Source organism: Syngnathus typhle, linkage group LG6 (assembly GCF_033458585.1).
Source record: "Syngnathus typhle isolate RoL2023-S1 ecotype Sweden linkage group LG6, RoL_Styp_1.0, whole genome shotgun sequence".
In the NCBI taxonomy this organism is placed as follows: domain Eukaryota; kingdom Metazoa; phylum Chordata; class Actinopteri; order Syngnathiformes; family Syngnathidae; genus Syngnathus; species Syngnathus typhle.
This window is the reverse complement of record NC_083743.1, coordinates 7952583-7968140: the sequence shown is the minus strand read 5'-3', so window position 1 is coordinate 7968140 and position 15558 is coordinate 7952583. Positions and strand designations below refer to the sequence as shown.

Here is a 15558-nt window from a genome sequence, read left to right as displayed (position 1 = left end):
ATGTTTATCATGTTAACAAAACATCAATACGTGAAAGTTTTAACCACCTGTTCTGTACCGTTGGAAACAACAGGACAAAATGAAATCTAAAATCATAATAACTCCACAGTAGTGAAGATAATTTGGGTCAAAATGGAGTTTCACAGACTTCAGCAGGACTTTGAATTGTGACAGCTATAGTTTGTAAACGAGTTTAATTGTGCTGACATTTTAGAATAATATGGATGTCCTTTTTGTCCTCATTGTGTTGCAGGTATACACTAAACTGGTAAGAGCGGCAACTTTTGAAACAAACACCACAATTAATGTTGGTAATTGGCACATTTGCTTTATTTCGAAAACAGACATTGAAACCATTTGTAATTTTTTTTCCCCTCACAAGTTGGAATTCTTTGTTAGGTTGAAACTGGACATTGCACTCACTGAAACATAGGAAAAGTTTTTTGTTTTGTTTGTTTGCTCATTCATGTGTTCATTTTTTTATGTGTTTTTCTTAACGTCTGTGCAAGAGGATTATCCCAATTTATATAAACGGTCATAACAACACCAAAGACATCAAAAAGAAGCCGCCACACCTCTTAAGTTTGGGTAAATGCAAAAACTTTCCTCTCAGAGGGAGAGTTCCCATCATGCATCTGGTTCGATGGTTCATGCTACTGCTCTCCTATTTGAGTGGCAGAATACAAGTTTTCATGTCATAATACTAAACAGATTTCTAAGGTTTATGATACGATTATGGCATTTCCATATCGGCAACAGGTCCTTTTCTGCAAATGAGGCTTAAGACAGTTTGTAAAAGGGGGGGTTGTTATTCAAGCTTGAATGAGTCAAGCGGAGTAGTAGCGAGAGCTCTCCAACTGGAAATGACACACATTTGAGTATACATTCTTATCATAATGTTTTGTATTTCCCATTTGCTGCGTTTTCGATACGCGTGAACTGTAACGAAAACTCGAGTTGCATGTTAAAACCAGCTTTTCTTTTTTGTGCGTGCACTGGCAAAAGTCCAGATTTCATTTGCAATGTGTGCATTGCAAAGCAGATAAAGATGAATTTGTTTGCTCTAAATATGAAATGTGTGTCCATCCAGTTGGGAGTTTTACAATCCACTGCCAAACCGTTTACAATACATGGCAAAGGATGCTAGGAATCAAATCTTTCTCCTCATTAGCATAACAATCATATTTCAGAATCATCAACAACAACAACATCATCATCACCACGTCATCATAATATTAGCTTGAGCCAAAAAACGTCACGCTGGAAACTCCCCCAACATGAGAAAATCATTGCCACACAAAAAATGACAAACAAATGAAATCGGACTGCCTTTGCACCGGGAAGACAAAGAGCAACCTTTTTTAGATTTTCGTTTTTCTTCATTCTCTTAATTCTTCTTTTTGGAGGTTAGACTTTGCCTTTGTCGTCCTTGGACTCGGGGGCCTCTGCGCCTGCATCTGCTTGGGTCTCCCCCTCCGCTTTAGACTCCTCTGCAGCATCTGAGAGAAAAGATGGGTCGGAAATAAAATTCAGAGGAGGCCGTACAAGGAGACTGGAAAATGAGCTGGAGAAAGACGGTTTGCACATCCGGGCCGAGAATAATCCATCTGGCCCTTTGAGATATTGCACATCAAAAGTCTGAGTTAAAGTGTTGCTCACACATAAGCAGTCAAGAGTGTAAGGCAGAAGTTGCTCATGTCTGTGAGATCATAGAGACTGTAAATAATAAGAAGGGTGCGCGCTCTTAATGGCTCCTTTAAATATTTAAAGTGAGAGCACTCCAACCTGTCAAGTCTGATATCATGTGATGTCCTCAGGCTAAACCACTCTGAGAATTTGATACCGTTACATGTAACAATGATCCATTGCGGTGGAAATTATTTTGATTGCTGATGAAATTACAAAATGTGTACCCTTGTGGTTTGAGGGGGCTTACTCCATAGTTTGTAATATCACCCCAGCCTTGATCATCTTCCAAAAAAGTTGATGTCATAAGCTGCACGACAATGAACTCATCCTCTTATATAGATTGAAGGGTGACGTCGGTGCATTTGAAACTTGGAAGATGACGTGTGTAAGTGCTGATACATTAATGTTTAAATGGTGATGGGACTCAAGACATTATGAGTCATATAGGAGAACTTACAGGTTGAGTATAATTAGCGCACGAGCCTGAGTCATCATAATGTACATATGAAAAAAAATCCGGTGAGTGCAGATGAGCTCACAATCGACATCATCGTTTTTTTGGGGGGGAAGTCTTAGTAAGCAAGTGATATCACTTTCCTGATTTGATTTCATTTTGGGACATATGAGGACAAGAAAATGCTTTGCTGGATGGGCGGATAGAGTCTCTGGGAAGCTCATCTTGTTTGCCGATTTATGTTTTGATTCTTTTTATGTGTGTACCGGGCCTTGAGTTGTGTTAATCAAGCAGATGGGGGCCAACGGTTCCTCATGCGTGACAGACATCCCCGGTGTGGATCGTGACCGGTATGGTTCATTAATCATTCATCTGAATCAGAACACCTGTTATCTACGCTCTTGCTCTATGCGGGACAGCTATCCCATTGAGGTGGTAACTATGACAACGCAGAGACAGTGCTGCTTGGTGACCTAGATTCAGTGTAGCGCTCCAGTTGGTGTGCGCCGTTGTGGGGGTGTCTCACGCCCCCCGCCTATTCCAGACTGAACATGCTCCATTAACTGTAGTGTACCTGTCTGGCCCAGGCAGGAGAATCCGTGGGCCACAAATGGAGTAGTACCGTCGTAGAACCATTTTCCTTTCCAAAGTGCTGATTTAATTGGAAAAGAAATGTGTTTGGAGTTTTGAAGGTAATCAACCAAGATCAAGCAACCTTGTGAGTTCAGCTTGAAGATCATAAAAAAAAAAAAATGCATAATGGGTTGTCTGATGTAATGTGGTACACTGATGTTAACCAGTAGAGGTCTGCCAAAAATCTTTAAATCTTGGAGGCAGGGCCAAGCAGCTATTTGCTGGGGTGCTTGCCAAGTGGCCCATCAGTTATTTTTATCGGGCATTTTAATTGTGCAGTGTCAAAGATCGTATTGGTCTGTGAACTCAATACCCTTTTTCCTCTCGTTCATGGTTCCTACGGACTGAAGAACTGTGCGATTGTTCCTGTTTTGAGTTTTATTTTTCAATACCTGTCAGAAAGATTGGGATTTCTAAGAATAATCCATACCTTTGTCTTTTGTTTGGTCAAGCTCCGCCTTTTCGGGTGTCGGGCTGACAGCAGCAGGCACGTCGGCTTGTCTGGCCTCCTCCTTTTTCTCCTCACCCTCCTCCACCTTCTCCTCAGCTGTGGCTGTGGTGGGACTCTTGACTCCTGCAGCTGGGGCCTCCACATCTTTGGGCTTCTCTTCAGCTTTCTCCTCCATCTTTGGCTCCTCTTTGGCCGGCTCGGAGGATGCCGCGGGTGCTGCCCCTACTGGAGACGTTGCTGCTCCTGCAGGAGAGGGAGCGGCGGCTGCTGGTGAGTTAGCAGGCTTTTCTGCCACCGGGGTTTTGGCTTGGCTCGTTTCCTCTTCCTTTTTCCCCTTATCTTCTGCAGCATCGGCCTCTTCGGCTGGAGATCCTTCTGCTTTCTTCACCTCCTCACCGCCCTCAGTCGCTTCTTCCGCAGCAGCAGGATTGTCTCCTTCCTTCTCTTCATCTCCATCTTTCATCTTTTTCCGAGTTATGTGTCCACGGAAGCTGGCCTGTATTTTGGTGGCAGCCTTATGAGCCTTGTCTTCAGGTTTGTTGGTGGTCCCATCCTGCTCAATTTTCTGGTCCGCATCCTCATTTTTCTCCACCTAGTCGCCAAGAATGAAGTTTCATTCAATTATTCTGACAATAATATACAGTGAGCAACATGAATATGCAAATATCGAGTCTTCAAATACAGTGGTGAAATATATTGCTTGAGAATGATCATCTCAAGCTGTCATGCTGGAAAACCTTCTTATTTACCTTTTAAAGTAAATAAAGGCTAGATAGAAGATGTTTTAAAAAATGGAAAAGGACAGGTGTTAGTGAACTTGAGAATCGGTAAGCCTGATGTAGAAGTACTGGACAGGTTGGGTCAACGAGTTGGGGAAAAAAATGCGAGTGTAAGGCGGGATGAGGACCATGGTTAGGAAAAGGACAAGGAGTTATTAAAAGGGGACCGTTATATTACCTTTGGTTACTGGATCCAAAGTTGTCCATCAAATTGTGGGTTGTGTTATGAGTCATTTAATCATCTAATGAAAAGAAATCAAATCAAATAAAGGAAAGAATGATGAGCACTGAAAATGCAAAGAAAAATTTACAGTAATACATTCAAAATAAATAAGCAAACCAATTGAGGTTAAATATCTTTTAACCAATCAAAAGCATCGAATGAACAGATTAAAAAATGTGGATAAGCAACATCAATGCGAAAGCAAATTGTGCATGCAAGCAGTGTAACATAAGTAAATGATAAAGATGCAAACTCAATTTGTTTTTTTTCTGATAGATTGATTTCAGTCCATTCTCTTATCTTAGCAATGATGTATAAAGAGGCAGAAGCCGATTTTTAAATGTCATGTGCTATTTAGTACCATGGTGAATCATGAAATGACATTGTTGCATGGCTTGATCATTCAAATTGACGATAAGCAATCTTTATGGTGTACATGAATATTCATAAATGTCCCCCAAATAATAACAAAATCCAATCATAAAGTTGTTCTCCAAAAGAATGGCTCTACCTCTCAAAAAATCAGCTTTCTGGGACTCAGTCTCATCTGGCTGCTAGGAAACCAACTGCCTGCTTCAATTTCCTCAGCATTCACTACCATGTCCCTTCCAACTATCAAAGGTTACCTTGGCAACCAGAGTGCTAACTCATCGCAGTGCTGTCTGCTGCTTGGTGCAATGAAAGACTTTCTTGATTGGCAGTGTACCTGACCTCTTGCCGGCCGATAGGAGCTCATAAATCAGGGGCTGCAATATAAGAAGGGGGTCCTGGGAGATTGTGTCAAAGTGCAGTGAGAGGGGGGGGGGGGGGGGGGTCAAGAGGTCCTGATAGTCGTTTTTATTTTGTGTGTGTGTGCGTGCGTGTGATATAGATATATATAGCACGTTGGTGTGACATGATGTAGAATCTGCAGACCCTAAAACCATGTCATCTTCAGGGTCACCCTGTCAGTTGAGTATTGCTGAGGCGACGACAAGGCGCAGAGGTGCCACTATATTCACATTTGATGCCCAAAGGTTCAAAAAGGTGTAAATCCTGCCCGATAACATCCACTTCTTAATACATACTGCCCTGAGCAATTTAGCTTCATTATATTACAAATATATACTTTTGTACTGTGATAAAATGGAGTCCTAATAAGCTAAGTCCCCAGTGACTTACTGGGCCTTTTATCACGACTGATCCCATTGGTGCTTACAATTGCCAAAATTTGACCCAAGCACTTAACTCTAAATAGAATTACTTACTGGCCGCATACAATGAATCAGGCAGGGAGAGAAGAAGACAGCAAGGGACGAGGGTGTCTGGGAATATGGTGCTATGACATCATTATTGGATCGGAGGGGGTTGTCGGCTACTTTAGAGATTAGGGTGTGTGAGTGCAAATGTAATAACGTGCCAGAAATGATCTCATATGAGTTTATGAGGATGAAGGGGAAGATCATCATCCTGGTTGGAGCGCATTTGTGGCATCATCATTTGCATTATTGATACGGATTTTTTTTTTGTTTCCGTTCCAGAATGCTTAACTTCGTGATACTTTTATATTCTATGGACTTTTATGATTCGCTGCAATGGTAATTGATAGAATGTGCGATAAACTAGAAGCGATAAATGATTGACCTTGCAGCAAAAAAAAAAAAAAAGTGATTTTCAAAAAAGTGTCTCACGTGTATTATATTCCACCTCAAATCCGCTTCATGTTAATTAAATCCCGGTCACGTACCCCCATTGCAGGCGCTATTCCCCTCTGTATCTGTGCAGCACACATTTTCATTCAAAAAAAAAAAAGATCCAGCAGCACTGCCCACGAGTACAAGCAGACCACTCCCATCGCTTCACAATGGACCACCATTTCGACCTGATTACTTAGCAGAATTTTCAAACTCCTGATTTGGACTCCAAAATATCTTAATACAATGTGAATCAATTTACATTACAATTCTGTAATTTGGATACAAAAGCTATGATGTTGGAAAATCACAAGATGATCCCACATCTTACAATAAGTGCTCAAATTTTGATTAAATTAATCACTTGACTCAGAGTCTGAATTTGTTCAGCGCATAATCTAACCACTGGATATTTCTATTACGTGTTGCGCTCTCTGTCTGCCTCTGCCCTTGGATGGGTACCAGCTGTCGTGAGAACCACACCCAGAGTCGTTTGGCTGGAGATCTATAAGCACACATGCACGGACACCCCATCCCCCAACAATGACACACTAGCAATCCGCCACCTCAGTGTCTCGTTGCCGGAGCCATTAGAGGCTTGTTTCAGAAAGGGGGGGGAGGGAAGGATGAGACAGTTGAGCGTTAGGATGAGTGATGCTTGATGTGCCGTGGAAGCACTTGTCACAAAAATGAACATGTCAGGTATGCAGTTTTCCTCCTCCATCCCGCCGCTCGGTCCGATGCGGTGGAACACCCACGAGAAATGATTAGATTCCCTCTTTTTGTTTCGTTTGCACAGGATTAAAAAGTCAATTAAACGTCATGCGTCTCCATTTAATTTGCAATTATTGCACATATGTTAACAGTTAGATCTCTCATGTGCTTTCTGAAAAAATGAATATTGATTATAGGATCAAAGTCTGATTGTAGTTAGTGATGGAGAAATGATCCAGACACCAAGCGGCAAACATGCTGTCTGTGCCATCTTGACTTTGTTTCTTACCAAGGCAGCTCTGCTTTCATTCTCTCTGTCTCTCTCTCTCGCTCTCTCTCCTCTCGCTGTCTCGCTCACCCAGCCTAAGCACCACACCCTTGTAGCCAACTATCTCCTGCAGATGAGTCTAGGGCAGCTCAGGTGGCGACGGCGACAGACCCCCCCGGTCGCCATCGCCGCATCACTCGTCGGCCGTCAATCAGTGAGCGATGTTACAGGATGCACGACTTCCTTTAACGACAAAATGCTTGGCGGCGAGTAATATGTGAGCGTATGCTAGCATCATTACATCCTCTGGAGCAGCCTTTAATTCAATTACACTGACTCGCTGTCTGAACAAAGGCTCTGCAATCACCACTCATCTGACAAGGGAGCGAGGGATGAGGAGAGATGCAGGTGGGGGAGGAGGAGAGGAGAAAAGGATGGCCGGACCGGACATGATGTGGTGGCCACAGGAGAGCAGGCAATGTGGGCTGTGGCTTATGCTACAGCTAAATCGAAGTTGAAGCGGAGATAGGAATCATGGCGGGTGGAGTGGGAGGATTTGAAGGTGGAGGCATAGGAGACAGTCAGGTGTGGTTTTGAGATGAGGATTAACTGTAAAAAATGGTGGTGGGTGGAGCTAAGGAGAAGCTATTAGGGTGAATTAGATTTTGCTTCTTAAGAGGGCACTTTTTTTTTAGTTTATTTGTTTGTTCCCTGGAAAAAGGATTCTGGATGGAAAAACCTAATTTGACTTCCAAAAATAAAGGTTGCTCAATTGATTTGTGTCCAAAGACTAGATTTACAGCCACTCCCTTAGCACATGGTTTTTCATTATGGCAGAGCGCAATGCAACATTGTTAATTTTTTTTCTTCTCATAATTACAGTCAGTCCATCAAAGCAGACGTCGAGAGATTTGGATGTTCATCCCAGGAGTTGCGCTCATGCTTGAAGCAGCCTTCGGCGTGGGGAAAGCTCGCTAAAAGCCGGCGCCTCACCCACCACATGGCTGCAGTGTGCAGCATGCCGGCTTTCTCCCATCCCCTCCCTCCCTCCCTCCATGTTTCCGCCCCTTCTTCCCCACCTCCTCCAACCATCATCCCCCGTTCTGCTGCCATCCACGTTCATTTCCTTTCTGCCTTCCTGCACCCACCCCAACTCATTACCTTCTGCCATATATTAAGTCTCATTTAAATGGTTATTTTACCTGCACTGCCCCCCCCCCCTTATGCATTGCACCTTTCAATGCATCTACAGTGCACTGAAAATATTCATCTCGGTATTCCAGGTTCTTTTTCCTGCTATCACGCCTTACCTTAGTTCTGTCTGCCACGGTCAATATGACTCATCCAGAAATGAATGAAGCAATCAAATGCCATCAAAATCTACCATGTCATGACTCCGATAAAATCACATTCACATTTGATTAACGACAGCGGCGGGGGGGAATTGACTCTTGTCAATCAAAATGGAAAATATTCCCATGATGGTACCTCTTCTACTACTCGGATCCACCCATTTCCATGCAGCACCTTGTCTGCCTCTGTTTTAAAAAAAAAAAAACTGAGCTAACGAGCCAACGCCACCCTTTCACACTCTTTAAATAAGTGCACACTTCATTGTAGCCTCCGTCGGTAGGATCCACTCATAGAGCTGGAGGGCTATGATAATCTATTTAGACTCATTTATTCCCATTGTAATCCCGCGAGGCCGCTGACACGATGGTGCTGCTCGCTCACTCTGCACCCCACCCAGTTTTTTTTCCCCTCTCTCCTGCTCACTGTGTAAATGTACTTTTTTTGGGGTGTCACCCACTTCTTCTCAAGACAATAGAAAGTCTGATTTAACCATCCTGGCGTCAGTTAGTAAGTTTAATATGTACAATGAAGTGTTTGACAATACGGAAGCTATCGAGTGTCTCTCGATATTCTTTCACTTTTAACAAGTGCATGATCAATGCCGCTTCAGATCAAATTACTTAAAGTGCAAATACGTGATGAGTTCCGAGAGGCGTCGTAGCAGCAACGTCCATTCATGGAGGATAATTGCATCCACAAGGCGTGTCTGGTGTCTCTGTAGAGGAGCCACTATAGGAAGACAAACTGTTCACCCACCCCTAAATCCAAGTCATTGACATCAACATCTTCTATACCCTCCTGACAGTAAAGGAACACGCTGAAAGTTCAAAGTTGAAGCATTTTACCACATGATAAGAGCTGGAAAATGGAAATGGATGAAAAGCAAATCAGAGCACTTTACCGGTTTGGTTCTTCTTATGCAGCACAGCATAGTTGTTGTCGTAGTATCCTCCCTTTTTCTTCTCGGCTTCTTTCTTTCCCTTTTGCTTCTTTTCTCTTCTTCTCTCACCCCCCTCTCTCTCTCCCGCTCTCTCTCTCTCTCGCGTGCACACACTCGCACACACTCACACACACACACACTTTCTCTCTCTGGCTGTATCAACAGCTATGCTGCCCAGTGCATTTAGTCTTACCAGTCTGCACATATGCGCTCTCTTCAGTCAGTCTGCCTGGTTGCACCTCTCTCTTCCTCTCTCTTTTTTGCCCCCCCACCCCCTTGCCTGACAATGACTACAAGCCCGTCCCTTAAAACCCCACCCTTTGCCTCACCCCTTCTTGTATCCTTCTTTCATACTATCCCCCACTTCTCTCTATCCCCCTTTTCTCACTCATGGTGGGGGTCATCTCCACCATTTAGTTTATATCAGCACTCCTCTTTTTTTACATCTTTCATCCCCTTCCAGCCAAACTACAGACTATTAAGAAATTGTATTTCAATGTTTTTCATATTGTATTCTCCTGTCACAACTAGCACTTGTTCACCCAATAAGATTTTTTTTTTCCTAAATGGATGCTTTGCAAATGGACAGTCTTTTTTTTTCCTTGTTCGGCTGCCTCTCCAACAGTGTACAAAGCACGCTGTGCACTCAGATTAGTGTTAACTCAACATGCAAATTGCCAAGGCAATGGTCAAAGCATGTTTTCTGGAACTACCAGCAGCTGCTCTTGCCAGTAGAGAAATGTGAAAGTGAGCAAAGATGATAGCGCATGCATAGATGCATGCATGCATACGCACACAGTGCTCTTAGGACACGTCACCCGCGCCATCATCCCACCAGCCCACCCCCCATGCCCAGTGCGCTGTTCTCATGGAAACACTAGCAGATAGACTTAGAGAGCAGAAGAGGAGGAGTGACTCGGTGCGTGCGTGCGTGCGAGGGAGAGAGAGAAACGGATGCAAGAGAATCGGGTGTGGCAGAATCCCACCCCCCAATTGCCCTATGTGTCTCATTTTTAATGTGCATTCATTTAATCCACAATTAGAATTAGAATCATCACCAAAAAGTAAGCTCGGCAAACCCCCGAGTGTCTTTGCTCGGAGCACAAACGCACACTGTAGTGCCACTTAAGAGTCCCCACCCCCGCTTTGACTTCCAGCAGATGCGACGGACACAAAATGGGGTGTGAGGTATGGACAGTAGTGTTGGCTCGTGAGTGAACGATTCGTTCGAAAGAACGTTCTTTTTTCAGTTCATATGACTTCAACCAGTAGGTGTCGGTAATGTGCATTGAAGCTGGTGCCACTTCGCCGTAAAAGAAAACGAAGACGAAAAAGACGTCCCTTCCCGTTCACCAACTGAACGGATGTGTGAGTGAACGAGTCATTAAATGAGTGATTTGCATTTCCAGTTCATCGTGAGAACGGATGAGGGAACGAATCCTGACTTTCCCGTTCGTGAACGAGTCAATGAGTCAACTGCCTTCCTTCTCGTGCATCAACGGATCAGTCAGTGAACGTGTTGCGTCTCCCTCCTGGCGTTAACTACGTAAGCCAGAATGTAGATTTACGATTTGCCAAGGAAAGAAAGAAGCACTCACTGAAACACCACTTCTTTTATGCTCGTTTTCTCCAAACTAACTTTATTGCATGAAGTGATGCGCCGTTATGAAACAACGGGGAGATTATGCTTCTCTTTGGGTCATCTTGATTTTATAACACTTTTTTATAATAATATTATTTTTAATAAACATTTATGTTAAAACTTGTCTGGTGTTTTATTCTTTGTTTTTATAATCGCCAATTAAAACAAAAATCAGACATTTGGTTAACTGCTTTATATGACAATATGTGTATGTATATCTACTGCAATTTTGCGTTAGATTGCTGGTTTGAAATGTACTATTATTATTATTATTTTAATAAACATTAAAAACCTGTTAAAACTTGTCTGGTGTTTTATTTCTTGTTTTTATTTTTTGGGGCATGAAAACAAAAATGTGACATTTGGTTAACTGCTTTGTATGACAATATGTATATGTGTTTTACGTTGTATAATATGTGTTGGTGTTCCCCAGAATAAAAGCAAGTAGTCAAATACACGTACAAAAAATGCATGAAGTTATGAGGTACACCTGAAAATGGTGGTGTACCTAATGGAGTGTCCATGTGACATCACAGATCAACCAGCCAATCAGGAGGTGGGGGTGAGGGTGGGTGTGGCACTTTTCACTTTCAGTTAAGCTTTGGCCATGATTTTTCCCTAATGAACTGGCCTGTTATTAGGTACACTTGAAAATGGCGGTGTACCTAATGGAGTGTCCAAGTGATGTCACAGATCAAACAGCCAATCAGAAAGTGGGGGTGAGGGCGGGTGTGGCACTTTTCACTTTCAGTTAAGCTTTGGCCATGATTTTTCCCTAATGAACTGGCCTGTTATTAGGTACACTTGAAAATGGCGGTGTACCTAATGGAGTGTCCAAGTGATGTCACAGATCAACCAGCCAATCAGAAAGTGGGGGTGAGGGCGGGTGTGGCACTTTTCACTTTTAGTTAAGCTTTGGCCATGATTTTTCCCTAATGAACTGGCCTGTTATTAGGTACACTTGAAAATGGTGGTGTACCTAATGGAGTGTCCAAGTGATGTCACAGATCAAACAGCCAATCAGAAAGTGGGGGTGAGGGCGGGTGTGGCACTTTTCACTTTCAGTTAAGCTTTGGCCATGATTTTTCCCTAATGAACTGGCCTGTTATTAGGTACACTTGAAAATGGGGGTGTACCTAATGGAGTGTCCAAGTGATGTCACAGATCAACCAGCCAATCAGAAAGTGGGGGTGAGGGCGGGTGTGGCACTTTTCACTTTCAGTTAAGCTTTGGCCATGATTTTTCCCTAATGAATTGGCCTGTTATTAGGTACGCTTGAAAATGGCGGTGTACCTAATTGGAGTGTCCAAGTGATGTCACAGATCAAACAGCCAATCAGAAAGTGGGGGTGAGGGCGGGTGTGGCACTTTTCACTTTCAGTTAAGCTTTGGCCATGATTTTTCCCTAATGAACTGGCCTGTTATTAGGTACACTTGAAAATGGGGGTGTACCTAATGGAGTGTCCAAGTGATGTCACAGATCAAACAGCCAATCAGAAAGTGGGGGTGAGGGCGGGTGTGGCACTTTTCACTTTCAGTTAAGCTTTGGCCATGATTTTTCCCTAATGTACTGGCCTGTTATTAGGTACACTTGAAAATGGCGGTGTACCTAATGGAGTGCCCAAGTGACGTCACAGATCAACCAGCCAATCAGAAAGTGGGGGTGAGGGCGGGTGTGGCACTTTTCACTTTCAGTTAAGCTTTGGCCATGATTTTTCCCTAATGAACTGGCCTGTTATTAGGTACACTTGAAAATGGCGGTGTACCTAATGGAGTGTCCAAGTGATGTCACAGATCAACCAGCCAATCAGAAAGTGGGGGTGAGGGCGGGTGTGGCACTTTTCACTTTCAGTTAAGCTTTGGCCATGATTTTTCCCTAATGAACTGGCCTGTTATTAGGTACACTTGAAAATGGCGGTGTACCTAATGTAGTGTCCAAGTGATGTCACAGCTCAAACAGCCAATCAGAAAGTGGGGGTGAGGGCGGGTGTGGCACTTTTCACTTTCAGTTAAGCTTTGGCCATGATTTTTCCCTAATGAACTGGCCTGTTATTAGGTACACTTGAAAATGGGGGTGTACCTAATGGGGTGTCCAAGTGATGTCACAGATCAACCAGCCAATCAGAAAGTGGGGGTGAGGGCGGGTGTGGCACTTTTCACTTTCAGTTAAGCTTTGGCCATGATTTTTCCCTAATGAACTGGCCTGTTATTAGGTACACTTGAAAATGGCGGTGTACCTAATGGAGTGTCTAAGTGATGTCACAGATCAAACAGCCAATCAGAAAGTGGGGGTGAGGGCGGGTGTGGCACTTTTCACTTTCAGTTAAGCTTTGGCCATGATTTTTCCCTAATGAACTGGCCTGTTATTAGGTACACTTGAAAATGGCGGTGTACCTAATGGAGTGTCCAAGTGATGTCACAGATCAAACAGCCAATCAGAAAGTGGGGGTGAGGGCGGGTGTGGCACTTTTCACTTTTAGTTAAGCTTTGGCCATGATTTTTCCCTAATGAACTGGCCTGTTATTAGGTACACTTGAAAATTGGGGTGTACCTAATGAGGTGTCCAAGTGATGTCAAAGGTCACCGGTGTCGAGCTCTAGTCCTCGGGGCCGCGTTCCAATATGTTTTCCAGGTTACCCTCGTTAAACACACCTGCGTGAAAAGTTTTAGCTCTTTTCACGTTCCGCAGTCGCTAAAACTTTTCACACAGGTGCACTTAACGAGGGAATCACACGGACACTCCATTAGGCACACCGCCATTTTCAAGTGTACCTAATACCAGGCCACTTCATTAGGGAAAGGTCATGGGTGTCAAGCTCGAGTCTTTGGGGCCGCGTTCCAATATGTTAATTTTGGTCATTTTCACGAATAAATGAATGAATAAATAATTAAGAAAGTGTAGGGAACGATTCGGTGAACGATTCTTTTGAACAAATCTTTAGAGTGAACCGATTCTAAAGATCCAGTTCACTTAGAAGAACTGGAATGCACATCACTAATGGACAGACAGGGGAGGTTAACAACACGTTTGTGATTTTTCTCTTCTTTTTTTTTGGTGTGTGATTTATCTCTTCTCTTTTACGGGATTATTCCTGATGCACGTCACTAAGGGGAAAGTATTGACCTACACCCCTGAGCCACAGTCTTCCCGCTTGTTTCAAGCACTGCCGCACAAGTCTGGCACTATCACATTGCTCTTCTACATCACCATGTGTCATGAGTCATCTTTCCCAGCACTCTCTTCGTTTTATTCTTTTTTTTTTTTACTTTTTTTTTGTCATTTTCAGACTTCATGCATTCAAATGTATCTTAAGCAACTTTTTGTACAGTTTTTTTTTAGAAATAAATAATAAGTCAAAGTCAAAGTCTGCTTTATTGTCAAATTTCTTCACATGCCAAGACACACAAAGAAATCGAAATGACGTTCCCACTATCCCACGGTGACAAGACATAGTACACAATATACATACAAGTAAACAACACAAAAAAATAAAAACAAGAAGGCACAAATAATGAATAAATAAGAGTGATGAATAAATATTAAATAAACAAATAACCTAATAAGAGGAGCAAAAATGGAGTGCATACAGCAGACAGTCAGAATATAGCGCAAAAGTACAGGACGCTACACAGAAGGGGGGAGAGAGTTCAGGATCCTAACAGCCTGGAGTATGAAGGTGTTGGTAAGTCTGGTGGTGCGGGACCGCAGGCTCCTGTACCTCTTCCCAGAGGGCAGAAGATCAAACAAAGAGTGAGCGGGGTGACTCACATCACTCACAATCATGGTCGCCAGTGATGCGGTGTTGGTGGACCAGGAGAGATCCTCACTGATGTGCACCCCCAGGAACCTGGTGCTGCTCACTCTCTCCACCACAGCACCATTGATGGTCAGCGGCAGGTGTTGGGTGTGACCCTTCCGGAAGTCAACAACAATCTCCTTGGTCTTGTTGACGTTCAGCAGGAGGTTGTTGTCCCTACACGTATCACTTATCACGTATAATAAGAATTTTATTAGAAAAAAAATGAAAGCTTTTTTTTTTTGGTTCTCCAGAAAAACGACTATGGTAAAGAGCCATGTACATTAAGGCTTTTTAGAAAGAAAAAAAAAAAGACCATGTATAGCTTGTATTATATTTTTAATGACCATGTCCTGTAAGGCTTGTTTTTATATATATAATTTTGACTCTCTCTTGTGTGTAGGTCGCAGGAGTTAAGTGGACGGATTGTCCCATTTCACCACTTTTCTTCTACGATACAAAAACATGAATGTCCAATTCAGGGAATTCTCTAAAATGTCCATCATGGTGCTTTGTGAAAGTGTGTGAGCTCTGTGATTGACAGCTGATCACTCTTGGATGCGCTTCTCATCCCAAGCCAGCTCCAATCCTCCCAATTAAGCCCATCAAATTGAGCCAAGACTTCAACATGCATGAGTAGTGCACATGCAACATGTCTTCAGGGAAGTTCAGATGTTTCATACTGAATGATAAATCAGTTGTGCCACAAAGAGGAATAGCCAACATACATTATTATTTTTAATTCAATTCTTTTCCTAAATATTGTTTCTGCATTGCATGAGTAAGCTGTTGCCATGGTAATTCCGATGAAGTGGGAATGATAATTATTACCGCATGGCAATTGTTGAATTATTAAACGCTTTGCGGGGGGGGGGGGGGGGCTGGGGGGCTGCGAACGAGCTGAATAAGAAACTGAAAATAAATGAGACAGAATGAGGACTCA

At 43.1% G+C, this 15558-nt stretch overlaps 1 protein-coding gene across 1 annotated transcript; it reads right to left on the bottom strand.

The window, feature by feature from the left end:
* Window positions 1–302: 302 nt before the first annotated feature.
* gap43 (growth associated protein 43) lies at window positions 303–9436 on the bottom strand. Its single transcript, XM_061281983.1, has 3 exons — window positions 9139–9436; window positions 3207–3819; window positions 303–1499 (listed from the first exon to the last, which is right to left on the bottom strand). The coding sequence occupies exons 1-3, from the start codon at window positions 9166–9168 to the stop codon at window positions 1408–1410; spliced, it is 735 nt and encodes a 244-aa protein (XP_061137967.1). The 5' UTR covers window positions 9169–9436; the 3' UTR covers window positions 303–1407.
* Between the last annotated feature and the right edge of the window lie 6122 nt (window positions 9437–15558).